Source organism: Chiloscyllium plagiosum, unplaced genomic scaffold (genome assembly GCF_037043375.1).
Source record: "Chiloscyllium plagiosum isolate Xiang-an unplaced genomic scaffold, Cpla_swu_hap1 HiC_scaffold_38, whole genome shotgun sequence".
NCBI lineage: Eukaryota > Metazoa > Chordata > Chondrichthyes > Orectolobiformes > Hemiscylliidae > Chiloscyllium > Chiloscyllium plagiosum.
In genome coordinates this window covers 24034570-24060448 of record NW_028270176.1, presented here as the reverse complement: position 1 = coordinate 24060448, position 25879 = coordinate 24034570, and the positions used below count along the sequence as shown (strand labels likewise).

General features: G+C 41.5%; 1 protein-coding gene and 1 pseudogene across 2 annotated transcripts; both read right to left on the bottom strand.

Annotated features, from left to right (window-relative positions):
- Positions 1-373: 373 nt before the first annotated feature.
- LOC148139326 (putative G protein-coupled receptor 139) lies at positions 374-5175 on the bottom strand (annotated as a pseudogene). Its single transcript, XR_015753710.1, has 2 exons — positions 5051-5175; positions 374-1926 (listed from the first exon to the last, which is right to left on the bottom strand). The product of XR_015753710.1 is annotated as a putative G protein-coupled receptor 139 (transcript).
- A 16815-nt stretch (positions 5176-21990) lies between these two features.
- On the bottom strand, positions 21991-25458 carry LOC148139325 (putative G protein-coupled receptor 139). Its single transcript, XM_087981060.1, has 2 exons — positions 25392-25458; positions 21991-22901 (listed from the first exon to the last, which is right to left on the bottom strand). The coding sequence occupies exons 1-2, from the start codon at positions 25456-25458 to the stop codon at positions 21991-21993; spliced, it is 978 nt and encodes a 325-aa protein (XP_087837186.1).
- Positions 25459-25879: the final 421 nt, after the last annotated feature.

Here is a 25879-nt window from a genome sequence, read left to right as displayed (position 1 = left end):
TGCAGAGACCAGAAGAGGGTAGTTATATGTTAGCCCCCAAAAAGGAGTTAATTCAGAACAGTTTGAAATTTTATCCTACTGCAAGTGTATTAATTGGAAAATTCCCAGCCAGAAATCTTGGGTTATAAATCAGATAGGGTCCTTTGATGCTAAGTATATTCAGTTGTGTGAATAAACAAGGGAAAGACGAACACACTCCCAAGAACAAGAAGTGAAAGAAGCAGCTCAGTCACGGCTATAGATGTTACACAGAATGAAACTCTCTCATTCAAGTACAGTAAAGTTAGATGGCAGGATATTTTTGCCATTTGCTTTGAAAACTGTCAAACCGTTTTACATATGAACAGCACAGATAGTTTCTCATTATTTTCATTCCTTTAATCATGACCCTTTTCATTGTTAAACCAAGTGTGCAGAGTTACAGATTTATCTTTCACTGAAAGGCTACCATGTGAAATGATAAATGAAATAAGGATGAACTAGGAATCCTGATTTCTGTTTCCAGTCTGATCTGTCCAATTTTCAAATCATTTGGGACCATAACAGATGATTCCTGAGATAAATGAAATGAGCGGAAAGGTTTTTTTGTCAAATAAAACTGAAATGAGGCATACAAAATGTGAGTGGACTCGTTTGCAATTCACTGCCAACACAAACGAATGGCCCAGTAGTTAGATTTGGTGGTGCCTATTTGATGGAATGCAATCTCCCTAGTTGAGTTCTTCCTGTCGATTTCTTGTGGATTTTAATTTATGTCTGTGAACACTGCAATGGTGAGGCTTCCTTGGGTGAATTATTCATTATGTTTACTTCAGGTGAAGTTTAAAAAAATCTTGTCTCAATATTATGGCAATTCAAAATATATTAACATCCAATTGAAGGTAAACCTACACTACTGTTTGTATTTTCAAACAAACTAACAGCTTTGACACAAATCATTTGATGGATTTTATCTACTCAATGCTGCGTTCTGGGAAAACAAAGTCATATATGGTACTGTCTTATAGATTGCCATTAATTCATTCTGAAAGTAAAGACTCTGCTGATTGAAATCAGGTGGGTATTTTACAGCATTAATGAACTGTTCCCTGAACTTCGACTGAGTTACTCCATAAATAAACGTATTTGTGCAGCAACTCAAGCTCAGCAGCACATATCCAATTCTTTCAAATATATGCAAACTGTCATTATAAGATTTGGGATCACTTGCTGCAATTCGATAATATAAGAAATTTATTACATAGGGTGACCACAGCAATATGAAGCTACTCGATATGGTGAACAGTAAAATCATTGACTTCCTTCTGCTCTCCATCTCAGGATCACTGCGCTCCTCTTCCGTGTTCTGACTCCTCAATCCTTTACGGATCCGATTCACCACTAAAACATATCTGACTGTCAAAGCATTGAAGAGCAAAACTAAACTGAATGGGAGTAATGGTGTTAACACTTTACCAAACCAGTCATATATCACCCGCCCAAGTTCAGTAAAATAGCAGGCCTTCATTTGACAAGACCAGTGCACATTGTCAACTACGGTCAGAGGTTCCCGTGTAATGAAAATGGGAACATTCTTTCAAAAGGAAAGAGTGAAGGTTGTTGAAAGAATAACAGCTGCTGTTTTCACTGTGCAATATTTCAGTTTCAGTTTCCGGCAACAAATGGTCACAAACCGATCAGCGGAGAAAGTGACAGTGAACCAGACAGAACAGTCTGAACTCATTAAAAGCAGGAACTGAATCCCAATGTATGCAGGTGTGAGGTGCAGGAATGATCCTTGGTAAAAGTAGTGATTCAGTTGATACAATATAACATCAGTGATGATGACCATCAGGTCCGCTGTTGCCATAGCCACCAGGTAATGAGTAGTGCATCTGGAGAGGCCGCATTTTCCTTGGGACAGAATCGCAATTGCCAGTGCATTAACTGTAAGAGGGAGAAGTGAAATTAGTTTAGAAATTGTAGTTCAAAAAGCCTTCCATTTGAGACAAGATGACATTAGGGTAGTCAGGAAGAATATCAAAAGGTAAAAAGAATTTTAATCCTGATTCCATCCCACATTAATCTGTACCGAATGAACAAAGGGAATGGGTGTGTGGTGTTGAACATTAAAAACTGCAAAGTTGCTTTGGAGGTGGAAAATGTTCAGTTCTGTATGTTACTGTTGCGTATAGAATCAGACTGAACATGTTCTATTGGCTTCACTGACATTATTCTGTTAATGGAAACAAAAAAAAAATGAGGAGTGTTGTAACCTGTCCATTTTCTTCTGTGTTCCCAACAATTATGCAAGTTGATCACCTAGCTAAGGATTTAAATGTTGTAAGGCCTCATTTTAGCACGGTCATAATGTAAGCTGACATAGAATGATATCATATTAAAAATAAACTGACCCGAATCATGGATTTGACACCATTACATTACATAATCCCACCTTACAGGACAGACATATTCTTAAACATTATTCTGGAAGAATATGGGAACAGCGGCACACATGATAGGAGAACATATCCACACCATAACAGCAAGTGGATCATGAGTTAGGGTTTGAAGACATGACAGACAGGTGATAACCATTGAGAACCTGAAATGTGCTGTAAGATAAATAAAGCCATCAATGAACAGCAAGATAACCAACCGGTGCTGTCAATTGATCCAGCAGTTCAACAAAGGAAAATACAAAACGAAGAGTTCTTTCATGTGAGAAAGTATATATTAGAACTCATTCTTGTAATTGGTTTCCTCCCTCCGTGAAGACAGCCAGCTATCTATGCTATACCTCAACAATTGTTTTCAATCACTTAGAGCCCAGCTCAGAAATAGACCCTTCAGACCACTCATCCATGCTGACCAGGTATCCGAAATTAATCTAGTCCCATTTGCCAGTATTGAGCCAATATCCTTCTAAACCCTTCCTTTTCATATACCCATCCAGATGCCTTTTAGTGTTGTAATTGTACCAGCCTCCACCACTTCCTCTGGCAGCTCATTCCATACACACTTCACCCTCTGCTTGGAAAAGCTGCCTCTTAGCTCCCTTTTAAATCTTTCCCCTCTCACCTTAAACCAATGCCCTCTAGTTTTGGGATCCCTTACCCTAGGGAGAAGACCTTAAGTATTTACTCTATCCATGTCCCTCAGCCTTTAATGCTCCAGGGAACACAGCCCCAGCCTATCCAGCCTCTCCATATGGTTTAGACTTTCCATCTCCGACGACATCCTTGTAAATCTTTTCTAATCACTTTAAAATTTGACAGCATCTTTCCTATTACAGGGAGACTGGAAATGAAGGCAGTTTTCCAGAAGTGGCCTAACTAATGTCCTGTACAGCCACATCCTGACATCCCAACTCTGATACTCAAAGCACTACCCAGTAAAGGCAAGTGTACAAAATACCTTCTTTACCATTCTGCGTATCTGCCAACTCACTTTCAAGGAACTGTGAACCTGCATTCCAAGGTCTGTTTGCTTGGCACCAGTCCCCAGGACCCTACCATTAAGTGTCCAAGCCCTTCACTGATTTGCCTTTCTGAAATTTAGCACCTCACATTTGTCTCAATTTCTGGAAGCTACATTTCGAATCACTAATTGTGTTGAAGACTGGAAAAACATACTTAGTACTGGCCATATGTTAGTGAACGGTTATCACTGCTTTCCATTCATGAAACTCGTTGGGATTAGGAAATCTCAGCACTTCTTCCTGTAAACTATTCTTTGAAAGAAAAGCCTTAATTGTTCAACACAAAAAGGGGCATTAGATTTGTTTCGCAAGAAAAGACTTCCTTGCTCATCACCAGCACATCGTAACGATCGACATTGAAGGTCATTTGTTGTCCCTTGTCCTTCAGTACAGGAGTACAGTGGAAATCATTTACAATGGCTGCCTTTTAATAGTGCCATCTTAGGTACCAGTACAAATCTTACAGGGTTAAAAAAAATAGTGCAGCTATACAAAACAGCATCATGAGGAAAGCAGTAACAGTACTGATAGAGTCTGAGAATGAGTTAGGAATGAGATAGTAATTTACAGTCCAGCCAGGTAAAGAATTACAACAGCAGCAGCTCAACACATGGGGCCAGGGCCCAAGTTCAACAAGTGTCTGCCATCCCTCCAGCCTCCAGACTACTCCCTCACTGGCACTTAGCAGCAACAAGGTCAGTCACACTTCATCCCGTGCCACTCTGGAACATGGGATTTCCCTGCTCCCATAACTCGGGAATTCAGTCCGTGGGGGTCTCGCTCTGCTGCCTCTGTGGGACACGGCCCGTGTGCTCAGCTCCCACCCTGACTCTGGTCGAGAATCATCTCCATTCCTCAGGTCGGGGTAGGTGAAAGATTCGGGGAGGGTGGATGAAGAAACAAAAACTGCAAAGTGGAGAAAATTAAAAGAAAGGAAAAGGAACGGGAGAGACAGGAGCTCCGACTGGAGTGTCTTACCCTGTGACCGTCTTAGTATCTGATTTGTCCAGAGGTTGTGTTTCCCTGCTGTATAATTCTATGAGTCTATGATCTCTGTAATCTACTGCTCACAGGGATTCTCGTATTATTGAGTCCCAAACAAAATTTACGACAACCCTGATAATGCACACCCGATGATGGCAGTGCTGACTGACCCAAATGGCAAATACTTCGAGCAAAATATGAGCGCGGTGGCATGGCATTCCACTGAACTTTCAAAGTTCTGTTCAGGAATGGGAATGGCCTTGTGGCATTATCACTGGACTGTTAATCCAGAGACCCCGGCAATGTACTGGGGATCCAGGTTTGAATCCCCAGGGCAGATGGTGGAATTTGAATTCAATGAAGACAAAAATCTGGAATAAGGAATTTAATGATAATGGTAAATCAAATGTAGATTGTTGGAAAAATCCAATTGCTTCACTGAATTCCTTTCGGGAATTAAATTGTGATCCTGACCTGGTCGCGCTGACATATGACTCCAGACGCACAGCAAAGTTGTTGACACTTAAACTTCCCTCTGAGCCATCAATGCTGGCCTAGCCAGCAATGCCCACATCCCATGAATCAATATTTTAAAAAGAAACTTACCAGGGATGCCAATAACAGCAATAGTGATGTAATATACTTTATCAACAATGGTGAACAACTGCAGCATTTTGTGTATGAAGTTTCTGCCCCGGGTGATGAAGCCAAAACCTTTGAATTGAACACTGTATTACTATGTTCAGAAACTGTTTTATTCTCTTTCGGATTCCCAAGGAAATGTTAAAGTTGCATCATTGCTATTTTTATCTCTGTTAGGGAAAATATGTCACCACCGAGATATTAAATCCTTGTTGCATTCAAATTATTTAGTTCTGACTTCATAAGAAAATATCAAAGAGACGGCTTACAGCTTTCATGACTCATTGGTAGAACAATCCCTGTGAGAAATGAATTGCAGAAATCATAGAATCATAGAGTTATACAGCATGGAAACAGACCCTAGGTTAAATGTGTCTGCGCTGGCCAGACATTCCAATCTGACTTGGTCCCATTTGCCAGCAGTTTGCCCATATCCCTCTAAATCATTTCTGTTTAGATTAGATTAGATTACTTACAGTGTGGAAACAGGCCCTTTGGCCCAACAAGTCCACACCACCCCGCCGAAGCGCAAACCACCCATACCCCTACATGTACCCCTTACCTAACACTACGGGCAATTTAGCATGGCCAATTCACCTGACCTGCACATCTTTGGACTGTGGGAGGAAACCGGAGGAAACCCACGCAGACACGGGGAGAGCATGCAAACTCCACACAGTCAGTCGCCTGAGGCGGGAAGTGAACCCGGGTCTCTGGCGCTGTGAGGCAGCCGTGCTAACCACTGTGCCACCGTGCCTATCCAGGTGCCTTTTCAATGCTATAATTGAACCAGTCTCTATCTCCTCATCTGTAAGCTCGTTCCATACATGCACCACCTTCTGCATGGAAAGGTTGTCCCTCAGGTTCATAAATCAATACAGCCTCCCAAACTCCTTCAGAGACTGTAATCAGTACTTGTGTTTGACAGGTCCAGCGACCTGAATTGAACAACCAAATAATACAGCAGCTCAAGCTAATAAGGTGCTGCTGCTTCCAAGGAGGCATCTCAATCAAACACAGAGACATAGAATATACGAGTAGGGTGAGCCCATTCGGTCCTTCAAACCTACTTCACCCCCCAACACTAATGATGGCCTATCATCCAACATAGGCCCCTGCTCCCAGCTTTCTCCTGACATCCTTTAATCCCTTTATCCAAAAATAAAGATTGCTTTCTTGAAAATATTCAATGCTATGGCAGAGAATTCCATGGGATCACCACGCTGTGGATGAAGAGGTTTTTGTGCTATTTTTGCACTCAAAGATTTATTTCTTATCGTGTAAACCGTGGTTCTGGATGGACCAATCATTGAGAACAGTCTTCTTGTATTTACAATTACCTCAAAATCAATTAACCCAAGGACATTTGTTTTAATGTTTTCATCCAATGCGTGCTGTTTGTCCATCAGTCATTTAAAAATAGCTACACTAGAATCCTGGAAATTTTAAACTGCCATTTAAAATCTCTCTGTTTGTTCTGAGCTAAGCTCATCAAATTTACTGCTCTCAAGTCCTTTGGTAAATTTTTCCTTTTTCTAGAATCTGAATGAAGATAACAACTTTGCTCCCTTTCAAAGCTGTAATCCCAATTGAGTCAGAATTAATTCCACTCGAAGCCTCCTTTCAAACAAATTTCACACCACATTAAATTTGCTGTCTCCACTTCTATCGATATTATCAGCATCCCTTCATTAGTAAACATGATCGTAAAGTAATCCTCACAGTTCTATACTGTTCCTGACCTTCTGAGAATAAATCTCACACTTTGACCCTCAGTGAGCCTATAATGCTTCCTATTGCATCCCCACTATCTTGATATCATGAAATAATTTTTGGATTCCCTTTCAAATTAACTGCCAAGGCATTTGACTGTCTGTGCACGTCCAGTTTTCCTCTTAGCCTGTCCTATCACATGCTTATAATTTGTATGTTTTCATGTAAGACATTTCAGTTTTTTTAGATTAGATTAGATTACCTACAGTATGGAAACGGGTCCTTTGACCCAACAAGTCCACACCGACCCTCCGAAAAGCAACTCACCCAGACCCACTCCCCAACCCTAAAGCAACTCACCCAGACCCACTCCCCAACCCTACATTTATCCCTGACTAATGCACCTAACAATTTAGCATAGCAAATTCACCTAATCTGCACATCTTTGGATTTTGAAATATATCATTTAACATTGTTTTTGTCACATTGTATTATCATCACCACCACCATCCAATGAACTATGGCATTGGATATTATGAAAATTTTTCCATTGCAATAGAACTGACCAGTATCGCAAAGATTCCAGCCTTATGTAACACTGTAACAATGAATGATCATTAATAAATCATTGTTTTAGCAGCAATTCAAAAAATTATCCAAAAACTACAAATGGAATACAGTATGATTATACAGTGTTAAGGAGCCTAATGGCTTGTGGGAAGAAACTGTTGCAGTGTCTGACTGTGAGGGACTGAATGCTGTTAGCCTTGCGGATGCATCCTGTGGTGTTAATGTCTGTAATGGAGGGAAGGGAGACCCATTCATTAGTCTGATAACAGTGGGGAAGAAGCTGTTCTTCAGTCTGTTGGTACTTGTTTTCAAACTGTTGTATCTTCTGCCCAATGGAAGAGAGTGGAAGAGAATTTAACCAAGGTGGTCGGGGTCTTTGATGATCTTGGCTGCTTCACTGAGGCAGTGGGAAATATAGACAGAGTCAATGGAAGGAAGGCTGGTTTTGAGATGAATTAGGCAGTGTTCATAACTTTCTCAAATTTCTTGCGGTCTTAAGTAGAGTAGTTGCCTTACCAAATTGTGATCCATCTGGATCGGATGCTTTCCAAGGTGCACCTAAAAGTTTGCTACTTGAATCAAGAATTTCATTTCATCATGGTCAAGTCTTGACTCATCCTATCAAAGTCAGACTTCTTTCAACATATGGATTTCAGGTTAGATTTACCTCCAGTTAGTTGTCATTATTAATAAATTAAACCCCATAACACAAAGACATCCAGACTCCTCATATTTTCCAAAAATTCAGTGATTCGAAGCCAATTCTGTACAACCTTTCCACCAATGAAAATTCGTCCATAACCTGGAATCAAATGAAAGAATCTGTTCTGAACTGCCTCCAATATCTTGCCTTAGATGAGGGGACCAGAAATGTTCACAGTATTTCAGGACGGTCTGACCAGTGCTGTCTTTAGATTTAGCAACTACTCACTGTTTTTATGTTCCGCTTTCTTTAGAATGAAAGCCAGCATTGCTGTTACTTGTTGATTTGGATGATCTTATAGAGGTTTATAAAACCATGAGTGACATGGACAGGGGAAATAGACAAGGTCTTTTCCCAATGTAGGAGGAGAAAGTGAGGTCTGCAGATGCTGGAGATCAGAGATGGAAATGTGTTGCTGGAAAAGCGCAGCAGGTCAGGCAGCATCTAGGGAACAGGAGAATCGACGTTTCGGGCATTAGCTAATGCCCGAAACATCGATTCTCCTGTTCCCTAGATGCTGCCTGACCTGCTGCGCTTTTCTAGCAACACATTTCCATCTCTTTTCCCAATGTAGTGGAGTATAGACGTAGAGGGCGTAGGTTTAAGGTGAGAGGGGAAAGATTTAAAAGGGACCTAAGGGGCAACTTTCTCACACCGATGTTAGTGCCTGTATGGAATGAGTTACCAGTGGAAATGGCGGAATCTGTTACATTTGCAAAATTTAAAAGGCATCTTGGAGCGTATATGAATAGGAAGAGTTCAGAGGGATATGGGTTAAGTGTTCACAAATGGGACTAGATTAATGTAGGATATCTGCTTGGGATGGACAAGTTGAACCAAAGGGTCTGTTTCTGTGTTGTACATCTCCATGACACCTTTTTGTGATTCATGCACTCGACCAACTGACAAGTTTCTCTCTATTGAAGATTTCGACGAACTTTCCCTATTTTAAATTATTTTCAACTCTCCTATTCTTCCTGACAAGATTTTCGCACTTTACATTTTTTCAGTCAAGTTTTTTTTTCCAAATGGCTTAACCCGTCCGTGCTACTTTGTGGACACCCTGAGACATCCTTATCCCTTACCTTCTCACCTATGTGTACATCATCCATAAAATGATGATAGAACACTCATTTTCGTCATCCACATCACTAAAATATGTTGTTAATATTTGTGGCCTGAATGATCATATATACCAACGAGCTATTTCCAATGAGCAAATCCTCTATCCATGATCATGTTGTGCGCCCTACACCATTCGTTCCTATCCTACAAAGTAACCTGATGTGTGACACCTTGTTGAAATTCTAATACTTTACAACTACTTGACCCCCTTTATCTACCCTGCTTGTTGCTTCCTCATTTTCAGTTCCCTGTCATGAACCAATGCTCACTCTGTTTGATGATATCACATGTTTCAAAATATTCTGATTTCACCTTTTATAACAGAATCCAGCATTTTCCTCAAAAGAGACGTTAAGCTAATGTAACTATAGTTCCCTGTCTCTCATTTTGAGTTGGGGGGTCACATCAGCAGTTTCCTGTTCATAGAGTCATGGAACTCAACAGCATAGACACAGACCCTTTGGTCCAACCTGTCCATGCCAACCAGGTTATCTACTCCCATTTGCCAGCATCCCCCTAAACTCTTCCGATACGTATACTCATCCAAGTGCCTTTCACATGTTGTAATTGTACCACCTCCACCTCTTCCTCTGACAGCTCATTCCATATGCACACTACCCTCTGCATGAAAAAGAAATTAACCTTCAGGTGCCTTTTAAAACTTTCCTATCACACCTTAAACCTATACCCTCTAGTTTTGATCACGCTGTACCCTGGGGAGAAGACCTTGCCTATTCAACTTATGCATGTCACTTATGATTTTATGAATCTGTACAGGGTCACTCCTCAGCCTCCTATACTACAGGAACAAAATGCTCCATGTTTCCATGCTGTATGACTCTGACTCTGACTCTACCCAGCCTCTCCTTATAACTCAAGCTGTCGAGTCTTGGTAACATCCTTATATATTCCATCTCACCTCAATGTGAAAAAGTCTTTTCCTCACATCTCCTCTATAACCTGTGCCCCTTACCGTTAATCTATGTTCCTTTTCATAGATCCCACCAAGACGGGAAAATGTTCATTCCTGCCTACTCTAAGTGTGCGACACTTAGAATTTTACATTTTGCTTATCCTCTCTAAATCTCCTCTACTCTAAAGAAAACAACTGAACTATGCCCAATCTCTCTCTCAATAACTGAGAAGTTCCAGCCGAGGCAACATCCTGGTAAAAGAATAATTAAAATAAAATGCAGAATTGTAACGTTTTTCAAAGATAACATGTTGTGTGAAGCAAGTACTAAAAGTGGGAGAATTGCAATTAATATTTAGAAAGAACATTATCATTCATCATTTGTCTGTTTACCAACTGTTCTACCATTTCTACAGTGCAGTCACCCCATCAGAGCCAAGGAAGTCAGTAGCAGCATAAAATGAAAAGAAAGTTCTTATAAAAATACAAAGAACAGATGCCATAGAAAGGGACAAAGATAAGGCTTGATATAGGGGCCCACAAAGCAACTTATCAGGACAGCTGAAAAGGATTATGAAAGGAAACATTCATGGAATGTAAAAGACAGTAAGAAATGATTTTCTGGTTATAGAAAGGGAATGCAGCTGCTTGGAGTACTGCTGGCCCCCACTGAAGGCTGAGAGTGGGGATATCGTCAATGATCGTGTTGAAATAGCAGACATGCTAAATGAGTAGTTTGTTTCTGTATTGAGAGCAGACAAGGAGGGTCGGTTGCTGGAAGTTACACAGAAATTAACAGAGGATCAGGGCAAGGTCCAAATAAAATTAGCAACAATAAATCATCAGTAATGGGGAAATGAATGGAACTGAAGTGTGGCAAATAATCAGGACCTGATGGCTTTCATCTACCGATGTTAAAGTAGGTCGGAGAATATTTTGCAGATGCCCTCATTATAATCTTTCATAATTCCCTGAACTCAAGGGTTTTACCTCTGGATCAGAAATCTGCTCATTTTGCTTCACTCTTTGAAAAGGGAAATCGAGAAACCAGAGGATTACAGATGAGTCAGCCTGACACCTGTGATGGGGAAGTTGTTAGAATCTGTAATAAAGGACAGGGTAACAATCACCTCAAAACAAATGTCAGTTAATCAGAGAGAGTCATCATGGATTCATGAAGGGTGTGTATCCAGCCATGAAAGGCAGTTTACCAATTGCTCAACATCCTCCATAAAGGCGGTATAACCCTTTGGGATTCACAATAAGTAAGCCTAGTGCTGCCCATTCTTCAAACTGCACCTGGCTTGGTATTCCTTCACTTTCCCACCTTCTGATTTCTGCCTCTCCTTTTGCCCATAAGGCAAATGGCACTGGTGGGCCTTGCAGAATCGTGGAATTGTTTCCAGGTCAACATGTGACGTGACCTACATCCGTATGACAGCACTTAAACCTTCCAGAGTGAATTTTGTTCAAGACTGGTTTTGCAATCACTGATTCAGCCATCTCCCTGAGAACCGGTGACCATTAAACAGGAAGTTTACTTTGTTTGGTTCTGATTTGGTTGTTGTTGAGCAATTCAATGTTTCTCTACCAGCTGTAAGTGGACTTCCCAGGGTGTGCACTGTCCTGTACACCAGCCCATGAGCTCTGTTGTTTAATTCAGACAGAGCGGGAATCTTTTGCTGTCTCGAGTCCACTAACTGGCAGCAACTACAATGGCCTGCTGGCCCAGCTCCTTGAGAAAATGTAAACAATTCAATCAGGTCTTTGCATTATTTCAGGGATTTGCTGTGGGCTGACCTGGTGACCCTCTGTTCAGGATATCTCCTGAGTGACGCTATGCAAATACCTTCACTCAAGTGGTGTTCCCCAAGCTCAATCGGCTGCTGAGGGTGTCCACTTCCGTCAGAAAACCCTGGAACTCAAATGGTCCACTTGCCACATTTTCCAGTTGTAGTGCCTGTTTGAGATCTCGTTGGGCTTCAACTAAGAAGATGGAACATAGAACAGTAGGACACAGTACAGGCCCATTGCCCAACGATGTTGTGCCAGCCTTTTGGCCCACTCTAAGATCAGACCTACATACCCTTCATTCAACTACGTTCCAAGAGTTGCTTAAATGTCCCAAATATATATCTGTGTCTAGTGCCACTGCTGGCAGTGCATTCCACTCATCCATCACTCTCTATGTAAAGAACCTACCTTTGACATCTCACCTAAACCTTCCTTCAAACAGCTTAGAATTATGCCCCCTCATGATAGCAATTTCTGCCAAGGGAGAAAAGTCCCTGGATATCCACTCTATGTATGCATCTCAAAATCTTGTACACATCTATCAAGTCACCTCTCACCCTTCTTCCCTTCAATGAGAAAAGGACTAACTACCTCAACTGTACTTCATAAGACATGCTCTCCAATCCAATCCAAATGCTTTTGTTTAATGTGATGAACAGAATTGAATACAATATTCCAAGTGTGGTCTAACCAGGCCGCTATAGATCTGTAGCATAACCACACGGTATTCTGCATTTGAAATCAAACTTCCAAAGTGAATCACTTCAAACTTTTCCAGGTTGAACTCTATCTACCACTTGTCAGCCCAGCTCTACATCCTCTCAATGTCTCATTGCAAACTACAACAGCCCTCCACACTCTCCAGAACTTCACCAAACTTTGTGTCATTGGCAAACTTACTAATCCACCCTTCTACTTCCTCATACAAGTCATTTGTAAAATCACAAACAACAGGTTCCAGAAGCAATCCCGGTGAAACATTGCTGGTCAATGATCTCCAGGCTGAAAGCTTTCCATCCACTGCCACCCTCTGTCATCCATGGGCCAGCCAATTCTATATCCAGAGAGCCAAATTTCCCTGTGTCTGATAACTCCTCATTTTCTGAATGAGCCTATCATGGGAACCTTATCAAATGCCTTGCTAAAATTCATGTACGCCACATCCATTGTTCTACCTTCACTAATGTGTTTTGTCACATCCTCAAAGAATTCAATCACGTTTGTGAGGCATGACCTGCCCCTCCACAAAGCCATGCTGACTATCGCTGATCAAGCTATGGTTTTCCAAGTGATCATATACCCTATACCCAGTCTCTCAGAATCCTCTCCAATACTTTGCCAACCACAGGTGTAAGACTGACTGGTCTGTAATCCCCAGGATTATCCCTGTTCCCTTTCTTAAACAATGGAATAACATTTGCAACTCTTCAATCATCTGGCACTACTCCAGTGAAAAGAGAGGATGCAAAGATCTTTGCCAAAGGCAGTGCAATCTCTTCTCTTACTTCCTGTATCAACCAAGGATAAATCCCGTCTGGCCCAGAGGACTTACCTTTTGTTTTTCAAAATTTTCAACACATCCTTCTTCTTAAGATCAACCTACTCTAGCATATCAGTCTGTTTTGCACTGTCCTCAGAACCATCAGGTCCCTCTCAGTAATGAATACTGAAGCAAAGTATTCGTTATGGATCTCCTCAACTTCCTCCGACTCCAGGCACAAGTCCCCTCCACTATTTCTGATTGGCCCTCCCCTCACTCTGGACATCGCCTTGTTCCTCACATAAGAGTAGAACGCCTAAGGGATTTCCTTAATCCTACCCGCTAACGGTTCTTGGACAGACGTGACAAAAATTGTTCCATCCAAACTAATTGATCTAAGGAGGTTCCAATCAATATGAGGGAAGTTAAGTCACCAATGACAACTACACTGTTACTTCTGCATCTTTCCAAATTCTGTCTCCCTATCTGCTTCTCCGTCTCTCTGTTGCTATTGTGGGGGCCTGTGAAAACTCCCAATAAAGTGACTGCTCCTTCCTTGTTTCTGACTTGCACCATACTGACTGTGTGGACAAACCCTCATTGACGACCTCCCTTTCTGCAACTGCGATACTATCCCTGATTAGCAATGCCACTCCTCCACCTCTTTTACCTCTCCCACTGTTCCTTTTGAAACATCTAAACTCTGGTACATCCAACAACCATTCCTGCCTCTGTGATAGCCAAGTCGACATAATGGCTAAAACATCAGAGTTTCAAGTAATGATCCATGGTCTGAGTTCATCACCCTTATTCCTGATACTTCTTACATTGAAATAGACACACTTCATTCCATCATACTGACTTTGTCCTATTAAGTGCCTATCCCTCATCATAGACTTTCTGCTGTTTAGTACCGACTCCATCATCTTATCCATAGCTCAGGATCCCACCCCCTAGCCAATCTCGTTTCAAACCCCGCAGAGAGGATATTGGTGTCCCTCCTGTTCAGGTGCAATCTGTCCTCCTTGCACAGGTTCCACCTTCCTCAGAAGATATCGCAATGATCCACATATCTGAAGTCTTCCCTCCTACACCAGCCATGAAACTACGTGTTCATATATACTCGCTCTCTATTCCTAGCCTCACTAGCACGTGACACTGGTAGCAATACTGAGATATCTACTCTGCTTGCCCTGACTTGTAGCTTCACGCCTAACTCCCTATAATCACTTTTCAGGTCGTAATCCCTTTTCCTGGTGATGTCATTGGTACTGATGTGTATATTGACTTCTGGAAGCCCTTCCTCCCTCCCTCTCAAGATTCCTGTGGACTCGATCTGAGACAGCCCTGACCCTGGCACCCGGGAGACAACATAGCATCTGGGAGTCTCGCTTGTGAGCACAGAATCTGCTGTCTTTTCCTCTCACGATTGAATATCCAAAATAGTGTACTTATTTAGGTGCATGGAGGTGTTTTTGCATGGTTACATTGTTAATCCCAACCTCAGCACTACTGAAATCCACAGAGGCCTGTGTGTGATCACCAGTCACACTTTAGATTTAAATTTAGAGGTACAAGATTGCAGTGAAAAGTATACAGTATAAGCACACCAGACTATCTTAGGTACGAAGTACTGAGGTGCAAAACCTTAGTTACACAAGCAGAATAATGAAGAAATAAGTGAAAATCTACAATCTTTTTAGTGGAATAGAAGGTTCCATCCCACTGTCAAGCAGCTGGCTTGTGGAGTTTGCACATTCTGTCGGTATCTGAGTGAGTTTCCTCCAGGTGCATCAGTTTCCTCCCACAGTCCAAAGGTGTGAGTCAATCAGCTGTCCAGCCAACTGAGCTGCAGATGCTCAAGGAGGACAGTGTCAACCCTCAAAAGGACATGGGAAGGGTGATGGAATGAGTGCACAATCAGCAGATGGAATTCAATGTGGGGAAATAGGAAGTGATTCAATTTGACTGGAAGACAACAGAGAGACAGATCAAAGTAAGTGATTCCAAAAGGATTATAGGCGCAGGAAGAATTTGGTAATTCAGTAACAAGACAGGGGGTGTGAGAGCAGTTAATGAAGGATAGGGAATTCTTGATTTGATATGGTCACGTACTGAGATACAGTGAGAAGTATTGCTTTTGGCTATCCAGACAAATCATACCTCACGTACGTACATCAGGGTAATGGAATAGAATACAGAATACAGTGTTACAATCACAGAGAAAGTGCAGAGAAAGATCAACTCTAATATATGAAGGATCCACTCACAAGTCTGATAACAGTTGGGAAGAAGCTGTTCTTGAATCTGTTGATACGTGCTTTCAGATATTTGTACCTTCTGCCTGATTAAAGAGAGTATAACTGGGGTGGGAAGGGTCATTGATTATGTTGGCTGCTTTCCCAAGGCAGTGGGCAGTGTAGACGGGGTCAGTGGAAGGAAAGCTGGTTTGCGTGATGGCGTGGGCTGTGTTCACAACTCTCTGCAATTTCTTGTGGTGTTAGACAGAACAGTTGTCATACCAAGCTGTGATGCATTTGGAAAGGATGCTTTCTATGGTGCATCTATAAAAGGTGGTAAGAGTCATTGTGGGCATGCCGAATTTCCTTAGCCTTCTAAAGGCATGAGGGAGACTGCAAACAGGATCATTGCAAATAGTTCCAGGGTGAAGGAACTTTTCCTAAAAAAATTAATTGGAGACACTTGAACTGTTTGGGAAAACAGAGAGGAATATCAATAAGCTTGTTGAAAATCATGAGGCACTTGGAAAGAACAGAAAGTAAGAAACAATCCAATTGGTTGGGTGAAGAAGAATGAGACATCAATGACAGTTTGATTCCATAAGATGCCAAAGGCAGGAAAGGTTAAGACCATGGAAGTCCCATTGGTGGTGAATGAGCTCTTTTCTGGAGTAATGATTGAAATTCTTGTCACCTGCTATCGTAAGGACACCCTGTACATAAAAAGCAGGACAAATCCAAATCAGGCAATTACTGCTCCATCAGTCTATACTCAAGCATCAGTAATGTGATGGAAGGTGTCACAAATTGTGCTTTCAAGCAACAGATGCTCAGCAATAACTTGCTCAGTGACACCCAGTTTGTTTTCCGTTAGGGCCACTCAGCTCCTGACCCCATTACAGCCTTGGTTCAAACATGGACAAATGAGATGAATTCCATAGGGGAGGTGGGAGAGGCAGCCCATGAGATCAAAGCTGCATTCGACCGAATGTGGCATCAAGGAGCCTGAGCAAAACTGGACTCAACATGTATAAGGGGACAAACACTCCAGTGGTTAGAGTCATAGCTGGCACACAGGAAGATGGCTGTAATTGTGGGAGGTCAGTCGTCTAAGCTTTAGGACATCTCTGCAGAGCACCTCAGGGCACTATCCTAGGCCCAATCATCTCCAGCTAGTTCATCAATGACCTTTCCTCCAACAAAACATTAGGAGTGGGCATATTTGCTGATGATTACATAAATGTTCAGCACTATTCACACTCCACACACACAGAAGTAGTCCATTATCAAATGGACCAAGATCTGGACAATATCCAGGCTTGGGCTGAAAAGTAGCAAGTGATATTCATGCCACATAAATGCCAGGCTATGACCATCTCCAATAAGAGACACTCTAAGCACCGCCCCTTGACATTCAATGGTGTTACCATCACTGAATTCCCCACTATCAACATCCTGAGGGATATCGTTGACTAACAACTCAGCTGGACACACCATATAAATGCAGTCTACAAGAGCAGGTCAGAGGTTAAGAATGCTGCAGCGAGTGAGTAACTCACCACCTGACTCCACAAAGTCTGCCCACCATCTATAAGGCACAAGTCAGGAGTGTGATGGAATACTCCCCACTTGCCTGGCTGGGTGCAGCTCCAACAGCACTCTAAAGGCAAAGCAGCCCCTGCTTGATTGACACCACATCCACAGGCATCCAATCTCTCCCCCACCGGCGCTCTGTAGCAGCAGTGTGTACCATCAAAAAGCTGCACTGTAGAAATTCACCAAAGATCATTGGACAGCACCCTTCAAACCCACGACCACTTCCATCTAGAAGGACTAGGGCAGCAGATACATAGGAATAAAGTTGCTTTTAGTTCCCCTCCAACCCATTCACCACCTTGACTTGTAAATATTTGTGTGAATGCCTGTCCCACCCACCCCCAGGGTGGGTGAGTGTGAGTGTGAGAGTGAGTGTGAGTGTGTGTGTGAGTGTGTGTGTGTGAGTGTGAGTGTGTGTGTGTGAGTGTGTGTGTGTGAGTGTGAGTGTGTGTGTGTGATCACATCTCAGACAGTATCTGAGATGTGATCCCCTACAGGATCAACTCCAATATTCTGCAATAATCTTTCATGTAGCATCTTATCAAACGACTCCTGAAATCCAAATACAATACATCAATGGGCTCTCCTTCAAAGAATTCCGAGTAGCTGACTAAAAATGTTCTCCATTTCAAAACATCAGGCTGATTCTTCCCAATTTTTCCAATAACACTCTCCTTCAGGATTGAATCAAACAACTTCTCCATTACAGTCACAAGGCTAACTAACCTGCATTTCTTGCTTTCCGTATCCTTTCCTTCTTCAATAGACGGACTATATCAGCTACTTTGCAACATCATCAAACCTTCCCACATTTGGTTCTGAATTTTGGAATATTGACACCAACACATCTATTATCTCATGAGCCACTTAGAAACACAGAGTCACATATTTGTACAGCACGGAAATAGATCCCTTTGGTCCAACTCACATGTGCTGACCAGATATCCTAAATTAATCTAGTCCTGTTTGCCAGAATTCGGTCCATATCCATATAACCCTTCCAGTTCATGCACGCACCCAGATACCTTTTCAATGCTTTTTTTAAAGAAGTTCTATTTCTTAATTAGAGCTCCAATTTCTAATTGTCTATGACTTTGACTGAATCATCACTGACTGACTGAATCATCACCGACTCACACACAGGCAGTCACAGCATGATTCCTCTCTGCTGGGGACTGTACATGTTATATGCAAATACCCCCAGTCAATCACAGCTCCAGAAAGGCTAGTATCCTATTATTGTACATGTCACTGACCCAGCTAGCTCAGAGCCATTGACAGAGTGTGAGCAGAGCCTCTGACACTTCTGTTTATGCCAGTCAGTCAGGGCTCTCTGATTGGACCAGATTAACAGCTCCTATCAGGGAATTCCTATTCTCTAAGGTCCACTTGGTTGACCTTGCTCCAATCACTACACTCGGCATGTCTCTCTTCATCAAATAACTGTTGTTTTGCTGAAAAAAGACGTCATTAAAGTGAGCTGCTTAATTGAGCTCTTTGTCCTCAATCTGACATAGCAAAAGTGTCCAATTGACCAAATCAGAACAAGATAAAACAATTACATTTTGCTGTGGTATCAGAAAGTGAGAGCGTACTTTTCTCAATGAGACAAACAGGATGCTTTCCTCCTGTAATCCCACTATCGTTATAAGATTACTTTCATTCAGAGAAAAAGCAACTAAATGGAGTCAGCACACAAAATGATCTTGAAATGCAAACAAAATGATTGTTAAAGAATAATATATGTCAGTCACAAAAGAAACATGTTTATGAAGAACTAGGATTTACGAAAATCCAGAAGTATTTCATAGTAGGATTCACCCTAAAACAGTGACGCTGATCCCTATGCAGAAATAATATGGTAGATGATCAAAATTCAACCTTCAACATAGTCCCAAAAGTGAGATTGAAAAAGAGAATTGTGTGAAATAAACTTTTAATGATTGAGGAGTCAGCAATGTTGTAGATTCAGTTCTTGCTGAAAATCATCTTGCTGAAAGTTATCTTTGTAACTTTCTAACCAGAGTGTGGCGGAGACAGTCATATAATATTCACGAGACACATGCAATCTGATGCGGGGTGAAGAGGTTGTGGAGATGGATCAGTGGTAGGTTACAATGTGGAATTATAGTCATAATCTGATCAGCCTTGGACTTATTCAGTGTCAATGCAGCCTTTAGATTTCAGATGACCTACTCCTACTGAGGCATAAGGGCATATGCATGTTTATATCTTTCATAATACTGGATGGCTTTAAAACATCAGTCAATATGCGGAGGAATGAAATAGTCAGACAACGAACTTCTTGCAGAGATACAAAAGGTGACACTATGATGGAGAACAGAGGACATGTTGGGATTTGAGAGCAACAGGGTGAGTTTCAAAGTTGACCCATAGTTGACGTAGGATCCATTGCAGTACAAGGGTCACGGTGAATGGAAACGGTTTGAAGTCGGAATTAGAGCGTCTTAAATTCCCTTGTATTCTTTCTTAATTGGATTTGATGGCGATGAAATATCAGATACTGTCCAGAATTCAGAGGAATGGTCACTTTTAAGATAGCAAGACTGTCCATGTGACGTTCAGCAACCAATGACTACGGAGAGAGATCAATGGTTCAGAGTTGGAAGCCACTTTCCTGTTGCTGCATGCGAACAGAAAAGGTCTGCCTCAGAGACTTGTAACCAAGAAAGGTTTGAGTAATTAACTTTGGAAGAGAGTGGGAAAGTGACTCAAAGTACTCAGTATTTTTTTCTACTATGATTTTATTGTACCTGAAATGTGAGACCACAGTCACCAGTTAAAATCAAGATTTTTTATTTCACAAACAGAAGATGACAGCCAGAGACCTAAATATCATCTGGTTTTATTTTAATTCATTCATTGGATGTGTGTGTTGCCACTGAAGCCAAAATTTATTGCCCATCGGTAATTGCACATCGGTCAGCTAAGAGTCACCACATTGCTTTCAGTCTGGAGTCACATGGTGGTCAGATCAAGTAAGGATAGCCCTTTCCTTCCTCAAAGGATGTGAGTGAACTAAACAAAATTTTACAAACATCGAAAGTTATTCTATGGCACTCATTAGTGTCTTTTTATTATATAGTTTAGAACAGACTGAGAGTTCTATTCCTCTTGAGGCATGTTTGCATGTGAATATGTGTAAAGCAAATAACTCAGCAAATAGCGCCAAAAAAAGCTAATACAAATTAAGAAAATCATCTACTATTATAATATTCAGAATCTGCAAGTTTCGAAAATAAAGCGTGAGTGCAACAATATCAATGATGGAGGTGCTGGTGTTGGGTTGGGGTGGACAAAGTCAGAAATCATTCAGCACTCCATCTGGTGAAGCAGCAGTGCTCCAAATGTGTGTGATTTCAAATAAACCTGTTGGACTATAACTTGGTGTCGTTTGACTTCTGGCAATATTATGCAAACATAGGAATATGATATTAGGGGGATGGTTTATGTTGCGAGAATGTAATGTACCTTTGCGTTCAGTTTTTCACCTGCTCAGATGTGAATTTTAATCTGCATGCATGAAGGGTAATAAGTAATGTGTTAACCATTTGGGAGTAATGAACTCAAAACATCATGGGTCAGAAAGCAGGTAAGCGGGTTGACACTGGAGAGATATTGTGAGATGATTTGCATTGCAGGGGTTTTACGATCAGCAATGGCGACCTTTGACTTGCTTTTGGTTTGAAGAATAAATATTGTCTTGTGAAATAAAAACCGAAGTAATGAGGCATTTGGGGCATTTTGCAGAGACTGGAAGAGGATAGTTATAGGTTAACCCTCAGAAAGGAGTTAATTCAGAACAGTTTGAAACTGTTATCCTACTGCAAATGTATTAATATGAAATCTCCAAGCCAGAAATCTTTGGTTATAAATCAGATAGGGTCCTTTGATGGTAAGCATATTCTTTTGTGTGAATAAACAAGGGAAAGACTAACAAACTACCAAGAACAGAAAGTGAAAGAAGCAGCTCAGTCACAGCTATAGATGTTACACAGAATGAAACTCTCATTCGAGTACAGTAAAGTTGGATGACAGGATATTTTTGCCATGTACTTTGAAAACTGTCAAACCGTTTTACATGTGAAGAGCACAGATACTTTCTCATTATTTTCATTCCTTTAATCATGACCATTTTCATTGTTAAAACGAAATGTGCAGAGTTCCAGGCTTATCCTTCTCTGAAAGGTTACCACGTGAAATGAGAAATGAAATAAAGATGAACCAGGAATCCTGATTTCTATTTCCAACCTGAACTGTCCAATTTTAACATCATTTGGGACCATAACATATCATTCCTGCGATAAATGAAATGAGAGGAAAGTTTTTGCCAAAACAAACTGAAATGAGGCAGATACAATGTGAATGGACTCATTTGCAATTTATTGCCAACTCTAAGTAGTGACCCAATGGTTAGATTCGGTGCTACCTATTTGATGGAAAGCAATTTCCCTAATTCAGTTTTTTCTGTCGATTTCTTGTGGGTTTTCCTTTATGTCTTTGGCTGCTGCAATGGTGCAGTTTTCTTGAACAAATTATTCATTACGTTGAATTCAGGTGAAGATTAAAAATCTTGTCTCAATATTATGTCAATCCAAAATAAAACACCACCCAATCAACGTTAAGCCTACACTGCTGTTTGTATTTTCATACAAGCTAACAGGTTTGATACAAATCATTTGATGGACATTTACTACTCAATGCTGCACTCTGGAAAACATGCATATGGGACTGCCTTAGAGATTTTCCTCAATTCGTTCTAAAAGTAATGTCTCTGTTTATCGCAGTCACTGGATATTTTACAGCGCTAATGAACTGCTCCCTGAACTTCGATTGAGTTACTCCATAAATAAATGTATTTGTGCAGCAACTCAAGCTCAGCAGCATGTATCCAATCCTTTCAAATACAAGCAAACTTTCGTTGTAAGATTTGGGATCAATTGCTGCAATTCGATAATATAAGAAATTTATTACATAGGGTGACCACAGCAATATGAAGCTACTTGATATAGTGAACAATAAAATCATTGACTTCCTTCTGCTCTCCATCTCAGGATCACTGCGCTTCTCTTCCGTGTTCTGACTCCTCAATCCTTTACGGATTCGATTCGCCACTAAAACGTATCTGACTGTCAATGCATTGAAGAGCAAAACCAAACTGAATGGGAGTAATGGTGTTAACACTTTATCAACCCAGTCATATACCACCCACCCAAGTTCAGTGTAATAGCTGTCTTTAATTTGACAGGACCACTGTACATTGTCAACCACAATCATAGGTTCCCGTGTAATAAAAATTGGAGCATTTTTTAGAACGAATAGAGTGAAGGTTGTTGAAAGAATAACAGCTGCTGCTTTGACAGTGCAATATTTCAGTTTCAGTTTCCGGCAACATATGGTGACAAACCGATCAGCGGAGAAAGTGACAGTGAACCAGACAGAACAGTCCGAACTCACTAAAAGCAGGAAGGCAATCACAATGCATGCAGGCGTGAGGTGCAGGAATGACCCCTGGTAAAAGTAATGATTTAGCTGATATAATATGACGTCAGTTATGATGACCATCAGATCTGCTGTTGCCATGGCCACCAGATAATGAGTGGTGCATTTGGAGAGTCCGCATTTTCCAAGCGATAAAATCACAATTGCTAGTGCATTAACTGTAAGAGGGAAAAGTCGAATTAGTTCAGAAATTGTAGCCTTCCATTTGAGTTGAGATGGCATTAGGGCTGTCAAGGAAAATATTAAAATGTAAAAAGCATTTTAACCCCGATTCCATCCCACGTTATGATGTGCCCAATGAACGAAGGGTGTGGGCATATGGTGTTGAACATGAAGTTCTGCAAAATGGAGATGGAAAATGGTCAATTGACTACGTTACTGTTGTGTACAGAATCAAACTGAATATGTTCTTGTTGTCTATTGTACAGGCTTCACAGACATCATTCTGTTGGTTTTGGACTCACTTACCCTGGGGAGAAGACGTTGAGCATTCACTCTATCCATGCCCCTCAGCCTTTAATACTCCAGGGAACACAGCCCCAGCCTGCCCAGTGTCTCCTATAGCTTATACTTTCCGTCCCCGGCGACATCCTTGTAAATCTGTGCTGATCACTTTCAAGATTAGCAGCATCTTTCCTATAGCAGGGTGGCCGGACATGAAGGTAGTTTTCCAGAAGTGGCTAAACCAATGTCCTGTACAGCCACATCACATACTTAATGCACTGACTAATAAAGGCAAGTGTACTAAAGTCCTTCTTTACTACCCTGTCTATGTGCGACTCCACTTTCAAGGGCCCTGCACTCCAAGTCCTCCTTGCTTTGCAACGGTCCCCAGGACCCTACCATTAAGAGTAGAAACCCTGCACTGATTTGCCTTTCCAACATTTAGCACCTCACATTTGTCTAAATTTCTGGAAATTACGTTTCGAATCATTAGTTATGTTGAAGACTGGAATTATGTACTCAGTACTGGTGATGTGTTAGTGAATGGTTATCACTGCTTTCCATTCGTGGAACTCCCTGAGATTAGGAAATATCAGCGCTTCTTCCTCTAAACTACTCTTTGAAAGAAAAACCGGAAGTGTTCAACAAAAAAAAGGGTGGGGGAGAACTAGATTTATTAAGCAAAGAAAGATTTCCTTGCCCATCATCGACTAAATGTAACCGTTCATGTTGAATATTCTCTGTTGTCACTTCTTATGAAGTATGGAAGTACAGGAGTACAGTGGGAAGTGTTTACAATGGCTGCCTTTTAATGGCACCACCTTCGGTCCAAGTACAAATCTTACAGAGTTAATAAAAATATAATGCTGTTATGCAAAAGAGGATCATGAGGAAAGCAGTAACATTACTGACAGTGTCTGAGAATGGGATAGGAAAGAGGTAGTTATTTACATTCCAGTCTGGTAAAGAATTACAACAGCAGCAGCTCAGCACATGGTACCAGGGCCCAAGTCCAACAAGTGTCCCCCATCCCTCCAGCGTCCAGACCATTCCCTCACCGGCACTCAGCAGCAACAAGTTCAGTTATGCTTCACCTCGTGCTGCTCCAGAACGTGGGATTCCCCACGTGCCATTCCAGGACACGGAATTTCCCTACTGCCATAACCCCGAGATTCAGTCCCTATCTCGGCCCCTGCTCACTCTGCTGCTGCTTTGGGGTACAGCCCGAGTGCTCAGCTCACGCCCTGTCTCCGTTGACGACTCGTCTACATTCCCCAGGTTGGGGCAGTTAATAGTTTCGGGGAGGGAGGAAGAAAAAAAATTTTGCAAAGAGGAGAAGAGAAATGAAAGGAAAAGGAAAAGGAACTGGAGAGACAGGAGCTCTGACTGGACTGTCTTACCGTCTTAATATCTGATTTGTCCTGAGGCTGTGTTTCTGTGGTGTATAACTCTATGAGTCTCTGATCTCTGCAATCTACTGCTCACAGGGATTCCCGTATTATTGAGTCCCAATTAATACTTACAACAATCCTGATAATGCATATCCGATGATCGCAGTGCTAACTGACCTACAGTGAATTCAAGTGGCAAATACTTTAAGCAAAATATAAGCACGGTGGCATGGTATGCCATTGCATGGATTGATGCAACTTTCAAAGTTCTACTCAGGAAAGGGAATGGCTGAGTGGGATTACCACTGGACTATTAGTGCAGAGACCTTGGTAATGTACTCTGGACCCAGGTTTGAACACAGAACAGGAGAATCGACGTTTCGGGCATAAGCCCTTCTTCAGCCCTTCATTCCTGAAGAAGGGCTTATGCCCGAAACGTCGATTCTCCTGTTCCCTGGATGCTGCCTGACCTGCTGCGCTTTTCCAGCAACACATTTTCAGCTCTGATCTCCAGCATCTGCAGACCTCACTTTCTCCCCAGGTTTGAACACCCATGGTAGATGGTGAAATTTGAATTGAATGAAAACAAAATCTGTAATTAAGAGTTTAATTAAAACTGTGGATTGTTGGAAAAGTCCATCTGTTTCACTAGTGTCATTTAGGGAAGGAAACTGCCATCCTTACCTGGACTGACTGATATGTCACTTCAGACTGGCAGCAATGCGGCTGACTCTTAAAATGCCCTCTGGACCATTAATGCTGGCCTCTCCAGTGATGCCCACATCCCATGAATGAATATTAAAATAAACTTACCAGGAACACCAATAGCAGCAATAGTGATGTAATATACTTTATCAACGATGGTGAACAACTGCAGCATTTTGTGATGAAGGTTCTGTTCCTGGGTGATGAAGCCAAATCTTCGAGTTGAACATAGTATTACTGTACTCACAAACTATTTTATACTCTTTTGAATTCCCAAGGGAATGTTAAAGTTGCATCATTGCTATCTCTGATCTGTTATGGAAAATATATTACCATCGAGATATAAAGTCCCTGTTGCATTCAAATTATTCAGTTCTGACTTCATAGGAAAATATCAAAGAGAAGGCTTATAGCCTTAATGGCTTAATAATAGGACAATCTCTGTGAGCAATGGATTGCAGAAACCATAGAGTCGTAGAGTTATACAGATCAGAAAGAGACCCTTCAGTCAAGTTGGTCCAAGCTGACCAGGCCTCCCAATCTGACCTCGTCTCATTTGCCAACAGTTCGCCCTCTAAATACTTCCTGCTCATCTA

What these genes read in the sequence shown, in the direction of transcription:
- LOC148139325 (XM_087981060.1), bottom strand. Translation starts at nt 25,458, where the DNA reads ATGCTGCAGTTGTTCACCATCGTTGATAAAGTATATTACATCACTATT. An exon ending in TGCTGCTATTGGTGTTCCTG is followed by an intron (nt 22,902 to 25,391) that starts GTAAGTTTATTT and finishes TCCCTCTTACAG; the next exon opens with TTAATGCACTAGCAATTGTG.